Source organism: Hippoglossus stenolepis, chromosome 14, assembly GCF_022539355.2.
Source record: "Hippoglossus stenolepis isolate QCI-W04-F060 chromosome 14, HSTE1.2, whole genome shotgun sequence".
Taxonomy (NCBI): Eukaryota; Metazoa; Chordata; class Actinopteri; order Pleuronectiformes; family Pleuronectidae; genus Hippoglossus; species Hippoglossus stenolepis.
Genome location: NC_061496.1, coordinates 16806270 through 16827816, shown reverse-complemented (window position 1 = coordinate 16827816; position 21547 = coordinate 16806270). Strand labels below are relative to the sequence as shown.

Here is a 21547-nt window from a genome sequence, read left to right as displayed (position 1 = left end):
CAAACAAGGAGAGTGTCAGGTAATTGCAGTCATAAAATAGTATTCTGTCCAATTTTAGATAAATGATGAAATACAGTCGGACATGTGGCAGTAATCAATGATCCTGCTCAATGAATCCAAAGGGTCTGATGTGTCACATTCTCACAGTCAGTATTATATGGTTATATACAAGGTTATATGTGTAGTGATAGAAGATTTGAGCAGCCTGGCAATTCAAAGTGACTTACATAAGATATAAAAGACATCAACAGCAACATAAGAAAATATGAAAACGAAGCATTTAAAGAAATTAAAATGAATTAAATACAAAAAAGATAAACAAATAAAATCATGTGAAATAAAAGAGTAAAAACATACTTTTTTGATTTATGAAAGGCTGTGGCAAATCACTGAGCAAGATTACATTTAGATAACAAATTATAATAGAGCATAAATGAAAGAAAGAATTTAAAAGGGTACATTTTACATGTTTTTTCTTATATTGAACATAGGGGAAAAAATACAGACAAAATATTAAAATAAAATATAAATACTACATTAAATCTTTACAGCAAGGGTCTATTTAAAAATAATAATAATAAATACATGCAGGAAAAGACTAACTATATGCAATTAAAAGAATAAAAAAATAATTTAATGAAATATCTACTTTAAAAATAGACTAAGTCCCTCAGGGAAATATTTTTTCTGTGTGTTTGAAGATGGCTGCTTGTCTGAGTCATCCTAAATACCATAGAATTGACTGACTTGTGTGATACTTGTACGTTCAGCTGTGACTGATTTCTTTTTTAAAGAATGGAGCCCTTTGTTTGAGATGCAACTTTGTTCTCAGTTTATTTCAAATCTGTGCAATTACAATCATACCATGTAATTACTCTACAATCATCTTGTGGAACTGCACATTTTCCAGGTACTTTTCATAATGTGAATATTATATACACGTCCCTGTATTTTGTATATGTTTTATTTTGTTTTGTTCTATGGGGCGCATTTAGCCTTATTCGTACATATCCCTTGCCATTTTGTCCACCATTATTTTGACTAAATAATGTTGTAATAGGTGAATTTCATCGGCGTGGGATCAATACATTTTTTCTTTTCTTTTCTTGTAAAAGATGTAAAAAGAAATAAATTGTCATATTTTTTTTTATCTGCCAGCAGAAAGCCAAACTGAAGCTTGTTTTATTTTTGATACACCTCATATTTAGTTTCCATTGCATAAACACAAGGAAAACTTAAATTATATTCAATAAATGTGTTTATTTATTTAATTTTAATTTGTAGGTCAACCTTGCTCAGGGTTCGGCCCCACCCACGTCGTGCACCAAACTAATCATGTGACCGAACCCGGATGTATGAGACTGAGAGAGAGAGAAGTAGGACTGAAACAAGGTTATAGAGAGATAGATGAAGTTATGTTTTTAACATTATAGTGAACTTACAGAGACATCATGACGCAGTGTGGCCGGAAGTTACAGATCTCCACCAGAGCGAAGCTAAACAGGTTCAACTCTCTGAGGGGTGAGCTTCATTTATGTCTCTTAGATCCTGTTTACGTCCGTGTGCCCGCCCCTCCCACTGTTTATCTTCAACACCTGTTCTTCTTCTTCTTCTTCTTCTTCTTCTTCTTCGGTCCCGGCTGCAGGTCGAGAGGTGCGGGGCGCCGGGTTCTGGGACGTGGTGGTTCTCACCGCGGTGGATGAGAGTCAGAGAGCCGCGTACGAGCTGCAGGTCCGGGGCAAAGTCCACAGAGGAGAGCTCCCTCTGGGGATCCACTACCAGGTCTTCTCTGATCCTCCAGGACACAAAGTAGGTGAGGGAATCACACGCCTCTCCAGTGTTTACCTTCACAGTCCTCAGTGTGCGGCTGCGTGGGAGCAACACGTCCTCACATCAGCATCATGAGAAACATCTTTTGAAAGAAGAAAATGAATCATTACATTTCATAGCACGATCATTTAGAAACAAGTCACAGGTGTGATCACAGTAACCAGCCTCATTAGTATTATGTATGACTCTTTGAATTGATCACCGGTTATTCTTATGATCTTGTGTTTTTCAGGGAATGGGGGCTCCACTCTCTACGCTCTGCAGCAGCTGGACGACCTCTATGGCAAAGCTCTGAGCACAATGAGAGTCATCCTGATTCATGCAGGTTTGACATTTACAGACACTGTTGTTCTTGGATATTCAGACAGAAGACATTTAGATATTCCACTTTTGGTTTCCCTCTAAAATGTAGAGGGTTAGGGTAACATAACTCAAAACTTTAGAAATAAAGAGAGATTGGTTAATTATTATTGCATTTTATAATCAATGTTCTGACAATCAAGGTACTTAAACATGTTAATGCAAAAGTGGCGTTTCTCATTGAAATGCAACATTTTCTCTAGATCAACTTTCTGCTAAATGACCAAATACAGAAGGAATTGTGTAATAGCAGCTGCATTGAAGAGATGCTTTGTCCTGCTGGCTCCATTCACACCAATGATGATGAGTGATTTCTAATGAAATACATCTGCTGCTCCAAATACATCTAATGTTAGTTCTTAATCAAAGATGAAGTTTACAAAATACTTTCCCTCCTGCAAGTTATTCGAATGTTAAGGTTTGACTGTACACGCTCATTTTAGATAAAACACCTACTGTACTGAATGTGATGTTTCCCACTTTGTCTTGTCTTATTCTTCCAGGGGGATTCAGTCAACGTTTGCCTAATGCCAGCGCCCTGGGTAAGATCTTCACGGCCGTGCCGCTGGGTGACCCTCTCTACCAGATGCTGGAGCTCAAACTGGCCATGTACGTGGATTTCCCATCTCACATGAAGCCTGGCGTTCTGGTGACCTGCGCCGATGACATAGAGCTCTACAGCATCGCAGAGGATGAACATGTGAGGTTTGATAGACCTGGTTTCACGGCTTTGGCCCACCCCTCCCCACTGTCCATTGGAACCACCCACGGCGTTTTTGTGTTGGATTCATGTGAAAAGTCGACTTACTCGGAAATGGAGGACAGTTCCTGTTTGCACTTCCTGCACAAACCAAGCATCAAGAAAATGCAAGAGTGTGGTGCTGTTTGTAAGAGGCAGAGCGGTTGTTCCGATGAGTTTGTTTACACAGACAGCACCTATTATGTCGACTTTGAAACTACAAAGACTCTTCGTAACCTGCTGAAAGAGCTGGAGCCTTTGCAGTGTGAGATAGACGCATACGGGGACTTTCTTCAAGCTCTGGGACCCAAAGCTACAATCGAGTACACCAGCAACACCGCAAATGTCACTAAAGAGGAGGGAGGACTTGTCGAAATCCGACAAAAGATCTTCCACCTCCTACACGGGACTCCCTTGAATGTCATCCTCCTCAATAACTCCAAGTTTTATCACATTGGAACCACGTCAGAATACCTGTTTCACCTCACGGAGGACGTGGCACTGAGGAGGGAGCTGGGCCTCCTGTCGTCTGCCTTCAGCGGGCATGTGAGTGAAAGCTCTGGCTGCTGTGTTATGTACAGCGTCCTCGATCCTAGTTGCTCTGTAGGAGCAGGATCGGTGGTGGAGTACTCCAGGCTGGGAGCGGGAGCATCTGTAGGTAAGGGCTCCATCGTCAGCAGCTGCTGGGTCGGTCCGGGCCTCTCAGTGCCTGACGCAGTCTTCATGCATTCACTGTGTGTGAACCACCGGGACCGCACTGGGTTTGTAACTGTCGCCTTTGGGATTAACGACAACCTGAAGCACAGCGTGGAGGGCCCTGCTTACGTGGACAAGCTGCAGCTTTTGGGGTTAAACTTGGCTGAGTGTCTCTGCAGCTGGGGGATGGAGAGCGAGGGGCTGAGGTTCTCCGGTGACTCATCCAGCTGCAGTTTGTGGAACGCTTGTCTGTTTCCTGTTTGCTCAGATCAACAAAGCTCGTTCTCATCGTCTCTGGAAATGCTGCAGGCCGTGCTGAGTGGCTCCACAATCCCCCGACCCAAAGGCGCAGAGCAGCTTTCCATGCAGGAGTGTTTACGGACTAAGAACCTGGAGGAAATGTTGGAGTTCAGGACGGGCCTGTATAATGACATTACACAGAGAAAACTGAACAGTTAAACCTGTTACGTTTGACTGATTATGTAAAATATAGACTGTATATCAAGATGGACCACATGACAGCTCCCCAAAACTGAAACCAAATCATCTTGATTGCCCCCCCTGGTGGCTGACTGCAGTACATGTCATAAACCCTGCATTATCCATGTTAGCGGATGGAACATGGGCCAAACTGAAAAGTCAAAATAAACATAAATTGGTTGAAGGTGTATCAGTGAAACCTCGACACACGGGATCCCTACTGTGCTGACACTGATGATTCTCTCTATGTTCATTCAGGAGGTTTTTACCAGGAGGTGAAACATCTGCAGATGATAGATGACTATCTCTGATGACTATCTCTGGTAAAAACACAGAATAATATATTTTTATGTTTAAAAATAAATACAATTTTAAAATGTGTTTAGCTTGTTTTTTAAGCTAATATCTCGAGGTCCGATGAATAAAACCATGTGTGTTATGTTCATATGCTGAATATGAAGACTGTGGCACTTCAAATAAACATTGCTGTGTCAATAAAACAATTATATAAATGATTTGCTTGACAGACCCCAAAATGTAGTTTTCGTATATTTTTTTGTTTATTCAATCTGTAAGCATGTCACATTTTAATTTAACTGTTTTTTAGGTATTATTTTCAAGATGTGGGAAAAAAATTGAAATTAAAACTTTAACATGACAAAGATGATCTTGTGCACTGTTTGAATTTATACTTACATCCCTCTCTGATTTCTGTATTCCAACTTCTATTTAATTTTAGTTTTCTGCATCAATATCAAGTTTTGGTATTTGATACCGAGCAGAAGAGAACTTTTTACAGTTCAACAAAACTCCTGTGAAAGACAAACGTGTTGAAGAGTAGATCATGTATTTTGATGTTTTGAAATATAGGCCTGCTTCATTTATTGCTGAGGCAGGCCTGCTCAGAGATTCGTCCATATCTTGCAACTATATGTATAGTTACACCTAATTAAAAGAAAGCAGACACATGCAAAACAATTGCCAGTTTGGGCTTAACTCATTCTTCCAGTAACATCCCTCACCAAAGACCACCCATCCCTGCCTGTAGATGGAACTGAGCGAGGAGCGAGAACAGGAGAAGACCAAGGGAAGTGGCTTTGTCTGCAACAACTCTTCAAAGACAGGGTCTGTAAAGAAGAAGACAAATAAGAAGACGACGAAGGACAAGGGGGCAAAACTGTGCAGCAGCTCTCCCGCGATGTCAGAGGAAGAAGACACAGACAAGGAAAACATTGGTTCAAAGTAGAGCAGAAAGGCAATTTCCTCTGCCTCCTCCACAAAAATGCTTGAGGAAGACAAAAATGAAACCGAATCCGATTGAATCCTTTGTTATGACTGCAACTGCGACAGCACCAATGACCTTACCAGCACCCCCCTCTCTTCATTCGTCTGTCTTTGATCAAACCTTTCCACTGCCTCACTCTTTAAGAAATTATTCCTTTTGTCTTTCATTTTGTGAATCACTTGTACAGCACCCTGAGTTGCACTTGATTTGTTTAAAAGCTGTTTTGTGCTTTACCCTTTCATATCACAGTCTCTCATTGTTTACGTGGGTGCAGTTTCTTTTTTCACCCAAGGTAATGGGATGAGTAATTCAAAGATAAATTCTTTAGGTTTGCCAGCAGAGGAGGAGAAACCAGTTTGAGACCCGAAGCGTTTTACTCTGCTCTACATAGACAGGCCTATTGACTTAGAACAGAATGAGGCACAGAGCACATTCATGTATTCTCTCCTAAACATGTATCTATTACTTCAGCCCAACAAGTTAGCAAAAACTAGTTAGTAAAAACTACCAAGAGAGAACTTTAACTCTCCTCATTGTTTAAAACTAAATTTTGTTCATACACTTAGTTACTCACTAGGAAGCTCTGATCAGACCTCAGTATTTATTGTCCCCTTTGGATCGAAGGAAGTTGGTTAAAAAGCTTTCATGTTTCTCTGTCGACCTTCAGCTCACTCAAATGTTTTTAAACAATTTGCCTATTTTTTCAGTGATGGTGTCACCGCATGATTTTTTGGAAATTCCTTACTCTCTAGTGTGCGTAGTCAAAGCATGTAACTTCTGTATTTTGGTCTTTCTGTCCATACCTTGTTCTTTGTTTATTGTTGTTGTTTTGTTCAGTAACTATTGTGTTTCATAGTATTGTCCCTTGTACTGTTCTGTTTCCCATCTGCGAGTGTTTGGGACCCCATCAAAATCTAAGTGTGATTTTTTCACACTTTCCTTTTTTCTGGAATAATACATAAAACATGTCTGTTCAACTTAAAAAAGGCCTCTTCTTAATTTCAATTTTTCCCCCCACATCTTGATAATAATACCTAATAAACAGTTCAACAAAAATTGGACATGCTTACAGATTGAATAAACCCCAAAATAAATGAAAACTACACATACTTTGGGGTCAGCTAAGCAAATGATTTATATTATTTTTTTATACCTTGACAAGGAACCTGATGAAAAAAATTGGACATATTCAGAGGACTGATATTTATGAGTGTGTGCAGCTTGATTGAATTTAAGTTGAGCCTTGGCAGGAGTACGTGCTCTGCTGAGTTAGATTAACTAATTAGTAATTGCAATTGCTGCCGTGACAAGTCAGCATGTCTGCTGTGAGAAATGCTTGACAGGCATAATATAAGAAGTTTGGGAACCCCTCATCCACTCAGATTATTAGGGAACTATAAAAGTAGAGAAATGTAAAGTGCCTGAAATCCATCAATCAGTCTCTCCTACATTCTGCAAAAACTGTACATTGATCTTGCTTTATACACACTGTACATTTATATATACACACACACACACACACACACACACACACACACACACAGGGTCACACTGATGCACACTTGCTTGCATTTGGAGGGAGATCAGTTTGGCATTCCACTCACAGTTGTTTATTTTTAGCCCACAGCCTCAATCCCCCCTTTATCTGGACCTTTGCAATTGTGTCCAACTGAGAGATTGTGTTACTGCTTTACTGTCATTCACCAAACTACACAGTGCACGCATTACAAGAGAAGAAGCTTTTCAATGGGAAATTACAAATCAAGACCGTCTCAGACGTGTACAGGTAATGGCTTTGTGTGCGTGTGATATTTGCTCAGGTCTAAAACTGTGTGTTTTACTTCTTTACTAACATAACACACTTCAACATGATTGATATTCACTTTTTTTTATTTATATAACACTCATATAGAAGGTAAATCGTAGATATTTCTGCTTATAGGTGATAATAAGAAATGGAAATGTTTTTAAGTCGTTACTATGTTCGATGTTGTGTAGACGAGTGGAAGAAGAAGGTGGGCGAGTCGTACTCTGTCATCGTTGAGAAGTTGGAAGACGACCTTAAGCTCAAAGACAGTGAGCTCGCGGACCTCAAACTTGCTTTTGGGTGACAAAAACATTTTTTACATTTCAAAATCGCAACTCATTGTATGTAATTCAATCCAATTTAACATTAGTGCTTGTCATGGCTGTATTCTCCTCGGTTTGCTAACTGTTCTGCGTCAGTCAGGCCTCAGTTGTGTCTCAAGCCGGTGATGTTGTTTTTCTGTGGCTCAGCTCCGATGAGGCCTTTCAGAAGGTGAATGTAAGCTACCGCACAGAGAAGGGGCTGTCGCTGCTGCATCTCTGCTGCGTGTGTGGAGGTATGCATGACTGGAGTCTATTAATAACTCCCCGACAAACTCTGACTGTGGAGGGAAGGATTACTAAAGACTGACTGGTGTTATTGTCTGGAGATGACCTTTCCAGTTTTAAACACGTTAAAAATGAACAGTAGATTTATATATTCTGTACATAAAGGTTGAATATAGGAAGTTCTAATTTATCTGTGGCTCCAATAATCCTGACCTCATTCACAATAAACCTGATCCTGAATGAAGCATTTGTTTCTGTTTGGTATTTGGGAACCAGGGAGCAAGGCCCATATCCGCACCCTGATGCTCAAAGGCATGCGTCCTTCCAGACTGTCCAGGAACGGGTTCACCGCGCTGCACCTGGCAGCTTACAAGGTGAAGATCTCAGATTCTTTCATTGTCTAACCTTTGTCTTTCTCGTCATTGTCTCATTTGTCGTCCAATAAAGAGCTTTCTACATTTTACCACATGGTGGAGTGCAAGTACCGTCAAAGCCAGTGTGGTTTACAGCTCCGTATCTTCAGTTAGTGTAAAACCCTGTGGCTCTGTTGTGAGTATCGATTTGATTCTATAACACAGGACAACGCTGAGCTGTTGACTGCTCTTCTCCACGGAGGGTCAGATGTGCAGCAGCTGGGGTACGGCGCCCTCACTGCCCTGCACGTCGCTACATTGGCTGGACACCATGAGGTGAGAGATGACCCTGGTGCACCAGAGGAAAGCTATTGATTTTTCAAGGCTTCTGCACAATGGTAATTTTGTCATTTGTCCCCAACCAGGCAGCAGATATTCTCCTACAGCACGGGGCTTATGTGAACGTCCAAGACGCTGTGTTTTTCACTCCACTGCATATTGCTTGCTACAATGGCCACGAGCAGGTAAAGTGCTCCTGTTTAACCACAGCTGCCGATAGAAATGCACTTGATGCCTCAAAGTTGTTCAAATTGGACACTGAAAATATACATTCCTGCGTCCCAGGTTGCAAAGCTGCTGCTGAAGTTTGGGGCAGATGTGGATGTGAGTGGTGAGGTGGGGGACCGGCCACTGCACCTGGCTGCAGCCAAGGGTTTCCTCAGCATCATCAAACTGCTGATGGGGGAAGGGAGCAAAGCCAATGGTGAAACTCCAGACATTTCCTACATTTAGTAAATATTCACTTGAGTCAGTGTCCTGTAAATAAAACATAATAACATATCTCAATGCTGTAGCTATAATTTCCCACTTTCCTATGGGGGAAAAGCAGCCTTTATGCTGAATCCAATTGCTAAACCTACAGATGTATCTCAATGCACAGGTACAGATCCAGGTACCAGGCTACGGGGGCACTGGCCCCAGCTGACAGTAATACCAATAAATGTGACAATTTTTAAAGCTTTTTTTAAGTATACAATGTGCTGTGAACAATTCTCAAAATATATTCACTCATGTGGGACTTCGCTTAAAGCTATAAAGCTAACACTGGAAGGAATTACTTAAATGTTCACCCTACTGAATCAGGAATGGTGCATGGATGTTGAACATATGATTGGCCCCTCTGTGGGAATTGGCCCCCCCTTTATGAACCCCAATTTAGAAACAACCCAGATCTGCCACTGCTCAGGGAAGCTGACAAGATTCTGTGTTTAGAGATGACAACGAGAACTTTCTCCAACTTTTACTGCTCCCCTTTTTCCAGTTAACGCTCAGGACAACGAAGATCACATCCCTCTTCACTTCTGCGCTCGTTTTGGTCACCACGAGATTGTGAGCTTCCTTCTGCAGGGCAACATCGATGTGCAGCCTCACTCTGTCAACATCTACGGGGACACGCCATTACACCTGTAAATGGTTTCACAGTGTTTGTAGCCTCCTGTCAGGTTTTAGTCGATGATACAGACGTTCATCTACTAAAACGTACGGTCGTTCTGTATGTTCTGTTTCATCAGGGCATGCTACAATGGCAAGTTTGCAGCGGTGAAGGAGATTATACAACATTCTGGAACAGAAAGTCTTTCAAAGGAGAACATATTCAGTGAGACGGTACTTCACAGGTATCGTGCAGCTTTCTATCTATAGTCTGCAAAAAATATTCATTCATATACTGTACAGAGACACAAATTATATGTCACATGACAAAATTTCACATTATGAGCGTCACCCTCAAAGGAGACATATTATGCTTTTTCAGTCATTATTTCCTTTTTTGTGTTATATAGTTCCACAGTAAAGGGGGCCTTAAAGAGACAGGAGCAAAAACCATTTGCTTCAGACAGAGGCTGAAAAGAGGTTTTGCAGTTTTTTAAGTGTTGTGTTTTCTGAACATTAGAGCGTGTGGACATTTTCAAGCAAGAACACAAATTAAGATTATGATCCTGACCATTTGCATAATATGTCTCCTTTAATTAAAACACATTGTTCGTGCTGAGGAGGTGATAATGAGTAAATCCTCTGTGACAGTGCGTGCACCTACGGTAAAGACCTGGAAATGATCAAGTTCTTGCTGGGTCAGAACGCTATGAGCATCAACCATCAGGGCCGAGACGGACACACAGGTGACCTTTCTACCGTAACGTCTCTGTTTACGTGTGCAGCCAAGTTAAGAGCAAAGCCAGCGGGGGTGAGTCTCATTGTTACTGTGTGTGTGATGTGACACGTTCAGCCCTGCACAGCGCCTGTTTCCACGGCCATATCCGCCTGGTACAGTTCCTGTTGGACAGCGGCGCAGACATGAACCTGGTGGCCTGTGACCCGAGCAGGTCCAGCGGGGAGAAGGACGAGCAGACCTGCCTGATGTGGGCGTATGAAAAAGGTTTCTTCTGACGCTGATGAATTTAGCTGTTAAAAAAAGAAGTATTGCCACTCACTTTGTGCTTCCCAGGTCACGATGCCATCGTCACCTTACTGAAACACTACACACGTCCTGATGACTCCCCCTGCAATGAGTATTCCCAACCAGGAGGGGGTACGTCACCCTTCTTAAAGTTATTAAATGGAATAAAATCACGTAAGTCTGCTCATTAACCTGAATGTGTCGACTCTCTTCCAGATGGCTCCTACGTTTCTGTTCCGTCTCCGCTGGGAAAGATCAAGAGCATGACTAAAGGTAGTGAGACGGAGCGAAGCACAACAGATTCTCCCCACACTTCATATCCCTGTCAGCTGACATGACAGCACACACTGTCTGCTGCCAAGGGAAAGGGTCTTCTCAGCTGCTGATGATATTCTTACCAGTGAAATCTGGGATATGTGAACTGTAAATCTGTTTCCATCTGTGTGATATTCATGTGTAATATCAAATATGTCCTTCTCCCTCAAATATGTAGAGCATCCTTGGGTCCCTTGAAAGGAGCTATCAAAATTGAAGTTATTGTTATTATTAATATCTCATAATGTCATCAACTGATCTGACTTTAATGAATCCCCAGTTTGAATCCTCTAAACAAAAACATAAGGGTTAAAAAACATTTTTGGCCTCAAAAGGAAAATATATTGGTAACTGAAACTGAAACATCTGTCTAGTTTAAAACATTAACTGCTATACCATGTCATGTCATGTCATACTGCACCGTACCAAATTGCACCATGCCATAATAAACCATGCCATGCCATGCAAAGAAAAGACAAAGTAAACCATGCCATGCCAAGCTATCCCATACCATATTATCTGACCCAAACATTTACCGTGCTTTTAAAATAATTCACCACATATAAAATATTCTGATTATTATAGTGCAGATTTATCTGAAGAGGGTCTCTGAGTTAAAAACTGGTTGAATTTTCTGTGGGCTCACTACTCAGTTTAATCATAGACTGTCAATAAAGTCTCTAGTAGTATATATACAGATACAGTCTATGGGCTAAATGTTTCATTAAACCCTGTTCTTTGTTTCCAGAGAAAGCAGAGGTTCTGCTGCTCAGAGCCAGTCTTCCATCTCACTTCCACCTGCAGCTGTCTGAGCTGGAGTTCAAGGAAATTATCGGATCAGGTAACTCTCTTCATAGCTTATCTGTTTTCAATTCAGCATACGTAGAGCTGACAGTGATATTGATAATCACATCTGTTTATCTCTCAGGCTCCTTCGGGAGAGTCTACAGAGGCAAATGTCGAAACAAAATTGTGGCCATAAAACGGTACTCGTCCGCATCACACACACAGATAAAGTTGCCATTTGACCTTTCCTGTTAGAACAGGCTGATTCTTCCCTCTCCTCTGTAGCTATCGAGCCAACACGTGCTGCTCCAAGTCAGACGTGGACATGTTCTGCAGAGAGGTCTCCATCCTCTGTCGCCTCAACCACCCCTGTATCATCCATTTTGTGGGGGCGTGTCTGGACGACCCCAGCCAGTTCGCCATCGTCACTCAGTACATCTCTGGAGGCTCACTGTTCTCCCTGCTGCACGAGCAGAAGAGGTGAGGTGGTGTGCATGGCCCAGTGGAGCTCACAGTATAGTGTAGTATTGCAGTGTGCGTAGTATATCAAGTATATATAAAGTCTTCATCCAGTACTCGGACACACACAAGCTACTAATCTTTATTCTTATTCTTATTACCATTTTGAGATGTTACTATTTGTGGATGTGCTGACTGCCTTAAAGCTGACATCTTTGTGTCATTGTGTTTTCTTTTCTATTCTATTCCCTTGTTTTCTATTCTTTTCTATTATTTTTAAACATGCAAACCTGTTTGCCCCCAATTCCCCCAATGGGATTAAATAAAGAATGATCTTTTCTTATCTTGATTCTTAAACTTTCACACACATATATATAATAAGAAAAAGAGTAAAACTTTGCATGATTAAAATAATGGCAGGTTAACAACAGATCTACACTGAATGACCAGGAGAATATAAATCGCATTCTTCAATAATTCAAAGGAAATTGTGATGGACATTTTTTGTCTTTGTTTTCTAATATTATATTGATTAAATGATTAAGTGAAAATAATGGTTAGTTCCCCCCTATAATAAATGTTTAATATGATATATAATGAGTATTTATAATCTTTGTCAAACAATTAATGTAGAATTGTTGCTCACACTTTAGCAGAATGAAGTTAATTAATTTCTGTGGTCTGTCTTTAACAGTGTGGTCTGGTCTTGTATTGAATTTTACTGCTTCACCATAATAACACGCAAAGTAATACGAACACGTTTCAGCCTCAGGTCCATAGAACTGACTCAACAACTCAACTCACATTATCTGAATGTTCATATTTGCAGTGTTGTTGTATTATTTAGCTTTTTTAAAATCTAAAATGTGTTTTTATTAAACTCCTGTCAAATCTAGTGAAGAAAGCTTCCAAAATTTGGTTCCTCACACACACAGGACAGGGACTAAATCCTGATGCTGAGATTAAAAAGACGTCAAACTACCCTGAGGAGTCACAGAACAAGTTTACTCAACAGAACTAACTGGCTGTTTCAGGTCTGATTATCCTCCTTAGATGCACCTCACCCCCTTCACCCCCTGCCCCCAGCCGGGGATGATCATTGATCCAGATGAAGTGTTCCGCTAACTGTGGGGACAGGTGCTGTCTTTATTGACTGTCCTATTGATCCGTGTAAAGTGCTGCGTGTGATTGGCGGGGGCTATTGATCCGGCACTAAGTGGCTGCTGCTTTAATGATGTGTCAATGCACAGGCTCATCGACCTGCAGTCCAAGCTCATCATTGCCATCGACGTGGCCAAGGGCATGGAGTACCTGCACAACCTCACCCAGCCCATCATTCACCGGGACCTCAACAGGTGGGGGCCACAGTAATAACATGTGTGGTGGGATGGTGTAGTTAGTCCTAAATAAGGGTTTGTTGTTGCAAATAATACATGTGTTCCTTCCAGCCACAATATACTGCTTTATGAGGATGGACACGCGGTTGTGGCGGACTTCGGAGGTGAGCTGATGTGTGAGCAGCATCGAATGAATGGATTAACCGTTTAATACGTCCGCCTTCAGAGGCTCTTTAACTTGTTTCTGTCTGCTGGTGGGGAAATGTCACTGATGAAACTGTGCCCTTTGAAAGGAGAAATAACATTCGTAGAAAATTGATCGAGGTAAATCGACTTAATTACACGAGCAATCGACTGAAGCTCAGTTTTATTGTCTCAGGAGTTTTGCGGCTACTACCTCACATGGTCTGCTTTGACCAGCAGCTCACGGTGGCTAACATACAATCTGTAAATAAAGATGGATGACGTGTCTCCACTTCCTCCCGAGTCTGCACAGTAGTGATCAGGGGATGGAGCCGCTGTATAGAGGTCTGCAGCCAGCCACCGGGGGGCAATCAAGACGCTTTGGCTTCACTTTTGGGAGCAGTCATGTCGTCCATCTTTATATACAGTCTATGGTGGCTTATTTGAGCAAACGTTCAATAGATATTGTGCATAGTTGACATTACTGAGTCAGTTTACTGACTTTATGACTTGTGCTGCTGTTACATTACATTTTCATATTCACCACAGGAGTCACTTGCGCCTACATTGGTCGCTATTCAACAACATGTATTTGCTTTAATGCATTTTTAAGCTATTCACCCATAGAGTTTACAAAGAGTTAGACTGATTAAGATGAACATTATTCTATTTACTTCTTTATATATATTTATATGTTTATTTACACTTTAATCTAATAGGGTTGGGCTGATAATTAGCATTATTATATTAATACTACAATAACACATACAATAACATACTGTACAATAATAACTCTATTTTAAAGTCTAAATTCATGACAGCAGACACATTTCTCATGCATTAAATATGAAATAGCACCAATTATCTTAGCATTTCATTGTTTTCTTAATATGATATATTATGAAAAAGTGTCATAGTGATATCTACCATCCATCTCTACACTCAGGAGAAAAGCTTTTAGTGGGCAGCCATGTGTCTGTTGGTTTCACTTCAGTGAGGTCTTTGTAACGCTGGCAGTCAGGAGTGTTCACTCACTGGCTCTGCTGAACACATCTTAACAACATACCTGCCAATAAATGTGTGTTCTTTAAATCACTGTATGTCTCTCTCTTCATCTGCAGAATCCAGATTCCTACAATCTGTAAAAGAGGATAATATGACCAAGCAGCCGGGGGTCAGAGCTGTCGCCTTCTTTTGTTTTTGTTTTATTACCAATGTGACAGCATGCAAAACAAAAGCCATTGGAAATTAGTTTGTTTCCTCTCTTTGGCCAAATACTCTCACACCATCTGCAGAATTCATGGGAGGATGAGGCGCTTTTCTTTTTCTCTGTTTTTCTGCTGGAGCTCAAGCCAAATCTTCTGCTGGCACCTGTCATCAATTACCCACCTGCTAAAAAAAAACTGCCTTTACGCAGATTCTGTCTCAATGTGCTGACTCATCACTGCACAGAGTGCTTGGCCTGCAGTTTGATGTTAAGTGTGTTGCATCTCCCGGGAGCTGCCTGTTGTGAGGAACTACTTGCCCTTGCTGGGATGCAGTGTTTATGTCAGTAATTGGGGCTCATATTGTGTGTGTGTGTGTGTGTGTGTGTGTGTGTGTGTGTGTGTGTGTGTGTGTGTGTGTGTGTGTGTGTGTGTGTGTGTGTGTGTGTGTGTGTGTGTGTGTGTGTGTGTGTGTGAAGGTCTGACTCAGTATCTTAAAATTAAATCTCACAATGTTATTCTCTTTTAAACCTAGTCAGAAATAAAAATGATTACCATGACAAAATAGATTTCACTTTAATTTATTGTCTAATTGCCTTTGTGTGTTTGTGCGTGTGTGTGTGCGTGCATGCGTGTTTATGATGGTCTGACTTAATATCTTTAAATTAAATCTTATTCTCTTTTAAACCCAGTCTGTAAATCAAAATTATTGTCATGACAATACAGATTTCACTTTAATTTAATGTCTCATTGCCTTTGTGTGTGTGTGTGTGTGCACGTGTGTGTGCAGAACCTGCGATGGATGGCTCCAGAGGTGTTCACCCAGTGTACCCGCTACTCAGTGAAGGCGGACATGTTCAGCTACGCCCTCTGTCTGTGGGAGCTGCTCACTGGAGAAATTCCCTTTGCCCACTTGAAACCTGGTAATTTTTATGGCAAGAGGGACATGGGGAGGGCTACACATGGGGGGGGGGCTACATCAGACCACCACCATCCCAGGCACATCAAACAAACACATTTAGACATTCTTGTTTTCAAACAAACCTTTAAAATTACAAAGGTTTGTCAGAAAGATATAGTTGCATGACAATTTTGAGACTGATGGGAATAATGTTAGTTTTGCAATTTTTTTGTTCAGTTTTGTCCTGATGGTGAGTTTACACTTAAAGTTCAGGGATCTATAACCCACCAGGGGGAAGTGTGGGTAAGCTTCCAGATTTCATGGCAATCCAGGACCAGTTGAGGCATTTTGCTCAGAACAATGAATTTAAGAGGGAAGGTCAGAGCTACAGATCAGGATACGATCTGCTACGGAGCAGGTTATATCTGAACAATACTTAAAGGCATTACATTTCATATAGGTTAAGATATTTGATTGTCGACCAAAGTGGCTGCACCGGCTGTCAATACGTCCCTGGAGCTAACACAAATATAAAATATTAACTAACGCGGGACAAAAGGCTATCAGACAAAACTCAATCGTTTTAAAGCTATATTTAAAGTGTTCTGCTGCCCTCAGCCGCCGCAGCAGCAGACATGGCCTACCATCACATCCGGCCTCCCATTGGCTACTCCATCCCCAAACCCATCTCTGCTCTTCTGATGAGAGGCTGGAACGCAAGCCCAGAGGTAAACAACCCCTCAAACATTTATCATAGCAACTTGGTCTTCATTACTAATATGTACACAACAGCTTATACATTTGTACATAATATAGTTTCTATCCACAGTGTACTTCACAATGCAATTTATGCAGAACCAAATATGGCTTCTTAGTTTCAAGCTGTAAAATAACCCTGCAGTGATATAACCTTCCGTGTCATTAACTGTCTTGACGTACTGCAGCTCTGAGAAGCAAAGATGCTGAGTCAGCTTGTCTGTGCAGCAGTGACATGGGACTGCTGTATCCCCACATGATACATTCACGAAACGCCTGCTCATAGTTAAGTGCACGTGTGACCTCGATGGTCCTACCTCGACGCTGTGATGTTCATAATCAGCCAGGCATGTTTTTTTTCTTCTTGGCCTCATTAAGACTCGATATTACGAGGCCCAGCATGTTGGCACATTTCTCCCTCTGAGGTCCGTCTCCGTCCTGTTTGCCACTTAACGCTGACAACCTGTCGCCCGTTGGTGGACACGTCTTCCCCCAGGCGTCCGCTCGCCCCCTGTCACAGAGCGTGATTGGGATTTAAGGCCATCAGAAGGTTGCACGCGCAGACAGCTCTCATGGGGCTTCACCTGTACAGTTACCATGGGGGTTAGAAATGTGTTTGTTAAAGCCTGAGAAACAGAATGCCGAGGTACACGCATGTTTAACTCTGCTGCTTTCAGGTGAACACTTGTTTCTGTCACATCCATTTAAGTTGAAATTGCAATAAACATGATCATGTGAACATTCAAAACTAAAACAGAGTTTTTATGGGGGGAGCGTAAAATCAACACGAGAGAACTTTAAAAGGTTTTTGCATTAAGTTGTTTTCATATTTCATGTTTTCCTCATATTGCTTTTTTCCAGGATGCAGATAGACGAGCTGCTGTGTGGGGATGTGATGTATAATTGAAGAGCTCTGGGCTGGAGACAGCGTTTGTTCTTTTACAGTGAGGCAGGAGATCTGAGGGCTGCTTTTGAAGCAGAGTTCACCTTTGCTTCATGTGTGGGTGGACTAAAATGAGCCGAATACACAGGAAAGTGAGAATACACCTGTGTGCGTGTCTGATTTGGGTCAAACCTCTTTCATCTGATTTTACAAACAAATGACCAGGTTTGCCCTCAGGAACTCACCGACAGTTTTCTCCTGAGCCTCCGTTGAATGGCGGAATTATTTGAGTTATAATGCCTTTATAGAATAATCACTGGCTGTAATTCATAACCTGCAGAGGCTTTGGTTTATGATGTTCTATTTTATCAGTGATATTACTTTTTATTTCTCCATCAGTGCTCTGCTACTGTGTGATCTTCAAATAGCTTTTGTTTCGTGTTGTTTGCCTTCAATGTAACATTTTTTTAAACTTGTGAAGCACCTTGTAACTGTGTTTTGAAAGTGTATTAATATTAGTTATCTTTCAGTTCCACAGTTTCTTGCATAAGTATGACATTATATATGAAATATGAATGAGTTCAATAATATGAGATAATCTACACACAATGTATGCCCATCTTTTTCTTGAAAATGTACTTCTGTTACAGTATTTGTCTATTTCTTTGGGCATGTGTGTGTTTTTTGTCTAGTTTTAATTTGACAAGACAATGGTGATATATACATGCTTTTTAATTATTTTAGCTGGTGCATGTATGAGAATCATTACTGATGGTTCTCATATACAACAATTTCATGTGACAAAAATCTATAAATAGTTGATCGCAAACACATTTTCTGCTTCAGGACAGGCCTGAGTTCCCTGAGGTGGTCTCCAGTCTGGAGGAATGCTTGTGCAACGTTGAGGTAAATAGTATCACACTAATTCCTAAATGTCAGCCCCACACACACAACATACATGCTGCACAATGACATTCTCCACGTCTGTGCGTGTGTTCGTGTCACAGCTGATGTCTCCAGCCTCCAGTAACAGCAGCGGCTCCCTGTCGCCCTCCTCCTCCTCTGACTGTCTGTTGGGGCGAGGAGGACCAGGCCGCGGCCACGTGGCCGCCCTTCGCTCTCGCTTTGAGCTCGAGTACGCCCTCAACACCCGCGCCTATGCCTGCTGGGCTCAGAGGTAAGAGAAATGAAGAGCGTCCTCAGACAGATGGAGGTCGAGAAGACGAGGGTCAAACTGCACAATGTCCACATGCACCCAGTAATCAGCTACTGGTCATAGCGACCTCTGGGTGAGGTTTTAGCCAAGCTATGATCCCCTTCTGCTGAGTCGCTGTTTTAATAACTTGACAAAATGTTTTATGATGTTGGGGAAAAAATTAAAATGTTCTCTTAATTGAAACAGTTAAATAACAGCTTTAACTAATAAGGACACTTTAGTAAATGCACACATACAGTATAAATACATAATTTCCTTATATATAGTCAATATACATATATATATATATATATAAGCACTGTAGTTAATGTCATACAGCATTTACATGCCCCTGTATCTTAAAGGATATTTCTCTATAGTACTCACCACTATGCCGATGGAGGGGTGGCTGAAGTGTTGGAGTTTCAGGGGGAAACAGTGTTGCAGCCAAATCCAATTGAAGTAACTTGGGACTGATTCTTCAGACGTAAAAAAAACAACAGAAAAAAACATAATATGCCTCCATACTGCTCCTGTGGTGTCATCCAAGTGCCTGTAAGCCACGACATTCAAATTGGACTCGAAAAGGCTTCATTTACACCATGTTTTTAGCCTTAATGTCCTCTGACATCCTCCTCCTAGATACTGCTGCAGTTACTGCAGCTATCAAATACTTTGTCTTCTGTCATTTTATCATTGTGACTGTGAGACTAAATATGTCGATATTTTTTTATAGTTATGGTATAGAAGCAATAAATGAACCTATAAATCTGATGTTTTTGTTCACCAGGCGAAATTCAATGAAATGTGTCTAGATTGAAACTTTTCTGACATGAATTCCACAAACATCATGTCTGGGCTTGTACGAACCACATCCTGTAGACCAGTTACTGTCCCAGTGAGGAGGAGTTGCTCAGATTCCAAACAGGAAACAAAGGAAAGACACTGCAATAAAACATGCATGGCATTCTGACCAAGGAGGAAGGCTTATATTGGACGCCTGGCTTTGAGCTTTGTGTGTGTGTGTGTGTGTGGACTCGGAGCCTAGTAACAGTCACTCTGAGTCCTGTAACAGGAGGTGGGCTTATTGTGTTGTGGCTGTGTCAGTAATTTCCTGCCCGCTTCATTAAATCTTCAGGCCTCTCCTGGTTCTTGCACTCGACTCTTGGCACAAATGCTAATTCAACCACATAAAAATCCAACACCCACAATCTACACGCTGTCAAAGCTGCTATAAATGTTGTACAAAGCTCTCCCGCGGGGAAAGTGAGAGCAGCCTGGTATTGGTGTAGGTAGGTCGGACATTACATATTGAATTTCCCCTGCTTGTATCCAGCTCCATCTCACCTGTCTCCCTCCATGTAAACAAAGCGGTATGTATATAGAGTGTCAGAGCTGGGGTTGATTTCTATTTATTTTATTTTCAGTGAGCAGCGGCGAGCGTCTGGAGGCCTCTCACTGGAGGAGATGCGACGGAATATGCAGTTTCCTCCCATTGATCGAAATGGTGTGTGTGCAGTACTACATGTACTATAGTGACAGTAATAGTTTTTATATCACTGAATCAATTCTGATTCAAATTAGGATAAGCAAGTAAATTAAGACTTCAGATTTGCTTTTAAAACCTCTCCTTAAATATGTTTCTCCTTTATTTCTAACTAGTGCTATTGCTAATTTGATCCTATATTAAATATAAATGTTTTTTTTAATGTAATTGTCTTGTTAAATTCTGCTTTTTGCAATTAATAGTAATTTAAAGGACGAGGCTGATGCTATTGTAAACAAATGCTAGTCTGTCAACACGTTTTTCTACCCTTTGTGTGGCACTCGGCCCCAAGCTCACACCTTTCTAATAAAATACATAAAATATTCATTTATATCTATTCCTAAATGGACTCAGTAATTTCCTAAAGCAGCTGGACACAGTGCTTTTAGAAAATGCTACTTAAACAGAAGGACATAGTGTATTTGTTCTGGACTATTTTCAGCAGTGGATTAATACAGATATGGTCCACATTGAGTTTTAATGGCAAACACACTGTGTATGTATCAACCCAAAATAAACCAGTGTCTACATTCATAGAAATTATTAAATATTTCACCTAACGGGACAGTGTGGCTCACTGATGCATTTTCAATAGTTTGGACGATAATAATAATAATACACAGAAAATCCTTGTTAGTAGGTTAATTTAAATAAAGTTTTATTATTTATAAATATGATAAATTGACTGTTTTTTAAGGTTTCATGAGATTTGTTGGCAGAAGGAGATAATACAGAAGATCACCAGCTTTATCTCTAAAATGTAAATAGTTCTAAGTGTGTTTTTTGCCAGCCTTGTTATCCCACAGATGAAACTGTACCTTAACAGTGTCTCACGGTGTCACTGCTGCTGCTTTTCAGGGTATGTGTCCGACCCCATGAGCACCATGAGATTCTGCTCGTCCTACAGCAGCAGCGGCAGCTTCGAGGACAGTAACTGACACCCAGCGCTCTGTGTGACGGCCATATTGATTTAGACCATCAATATGTTAGAGAATTGACTTTTAGTCAAATTGTATTGTAGATGTAAGTAGAATTGTAAGTAGATGGCAGGAGTGGTCGATGCTGCAGACTTAACTGTATTTGATAGAAGGACAGTGTGTTGGTGAATTCACAGTACACATTTCCCAGTTTCAAAGTACACTTGTATTAGTTTTACTTGATATATGTCTTTTTTTTAAATTTTGTTTAGGCTTCTAGATCCTGTATTATAATAATATAAATAATGTTGTTTTTGTGTACATGGTTTGCATACATCTGAAATACAGTCTTTAAAACCACTGAATGTTCTAATGATCTCAACTTTGAATGTGCACACAATTTAATGTTTTAAGACAAAAAAATAAACAGGTCACTCTCCGTCTAATTTCTCATTTTTATTTTCTGAACGTCCAAATCACACAAGCAGTCAGTCAGTGACATATCAAAAGA

General features: G+C 40.9%; 2 protein-coding genes across 3 annotated transcripts; both read left to right on the top strand.

Annotated features, from left to right (window-relative positions):
- Window positions 1-1322: 1322 nt before the first annotated feature.
- On the top strand, window positions 1323-4769 carry fpgt (fucose-1-phosphate guanylyltransferase). The gene is made up of 4 exons (XM_047342818.1): window positions 1323-1521; window positions 1646-1813; window positions 2063-2155; window positions 2694-4769. Exons 1-4 carry the CDS (start codon window positions 1452-1454, stop codon window positions 4082-4084), a joined length of 1722 nt encoding a protein of 573 aa, XP_047198774.1. The 5' UTR covers window positions 1323-1451; the 3' UTR covers window positions 4085-4769.
- A 2243-nt stretch (window positions 4770-7012) lies between these two features.
- tnni3k (TNNI3 interacting kinase) lies at window positions 7013-21475 on the top strand. Of its 2 annotated transcripts, XM_047342816.1 has the most exons (25): window positions 7014-7176; window positions 7389-7497; window positions 7668-7753; window positions 8022-8119; window positions 8324-8434; window positions 8524-8622; window positions 8723-8861; window positions 9420-9564; window positions 9670-9774; window positions 10181-10275; window positions 10383-10532; window positions 10602-10685; window positions 10770-10826; window positions 11617-11709; window positions 11797-11854; window positions 11940-12134; window positions 13364-13468; window positions 13562-13614; window positions 14755-14807; window positions 15629-15761; window positions 16358-16467; window positions 18225-18284; window positions 18386-18555; window positions 20001-20080; window positions 20978-21475. In XM_047342816.1, the coding sequence occupies exons 1-25, from the start codon at window positions 7137-7139 to the stop codon at window positions 21055-21057; spliced, it is 2508 nt and encodes an 835-aa protein (XP_047198772.1). In that variant the 5' UTR covers window positions 7014-7136; the 3' UTR covers window positions 21058-21475. The 2 variants fall into 2 exon arrangements, with proteins under 2 accessions (XP_047198773.1, XP_047198772.1); XM_047342817.1 differs by lacking the exons at window positions 18225-18284; window positions 18386-18555; window positions 20001-20080; window positions 20978-21475 and adding an exon at window positions 17357-18212 and having other exon boundaries at window positions 7013-7176.
- Window positions 21476-21547: the final 72 nt, after the last annotated feature.

Bases quoted from the DNA above. Each gene is read 5' to 3' on its own strand.
- fpgt (XM_047342818.1), top strand. From the start codon at position 1,452: ATGACGCAGTGTGGCCGGAAGTTACAGATCTCCACCAGAGCGAAGCTA. The intron at 1,522-1,645 runs GTGAGCTTCATT...TCCCGGCTGCAG, and splicing joins CAGGTTCAACTCTCTGAGGG to GTCGAGAGGTGCGGGGCGCC. The intron at 1,814-2,062 runs GTGAGGGAATCA...TGTGTTTTTCAG, and splicing joins TCCTCCAGGACACAAAGTAG to GGAATGGGGGCTCCACTCTC.
- tnni3k (XM_047342816.1), top strand. From the start codon at position 7,137: ATGGGAAATTACAAATCAAGACCGTCTCAGACGTGTACAG. The intron at 8,435-8,523 runs GTGAGAGATGAC...GTCCCCAACCAG, and splicing joins CATTGGCTGGACACCATGAG to GCAGCAGATATTCTCCTACA. The intron at 13,615-14,754 runs GTGAGCTGATGT...CTTCATCTGCAG, and splicing joins GGTTGTGGCGGACTTCGGAG to AATCCAGATTCCTACAATCT.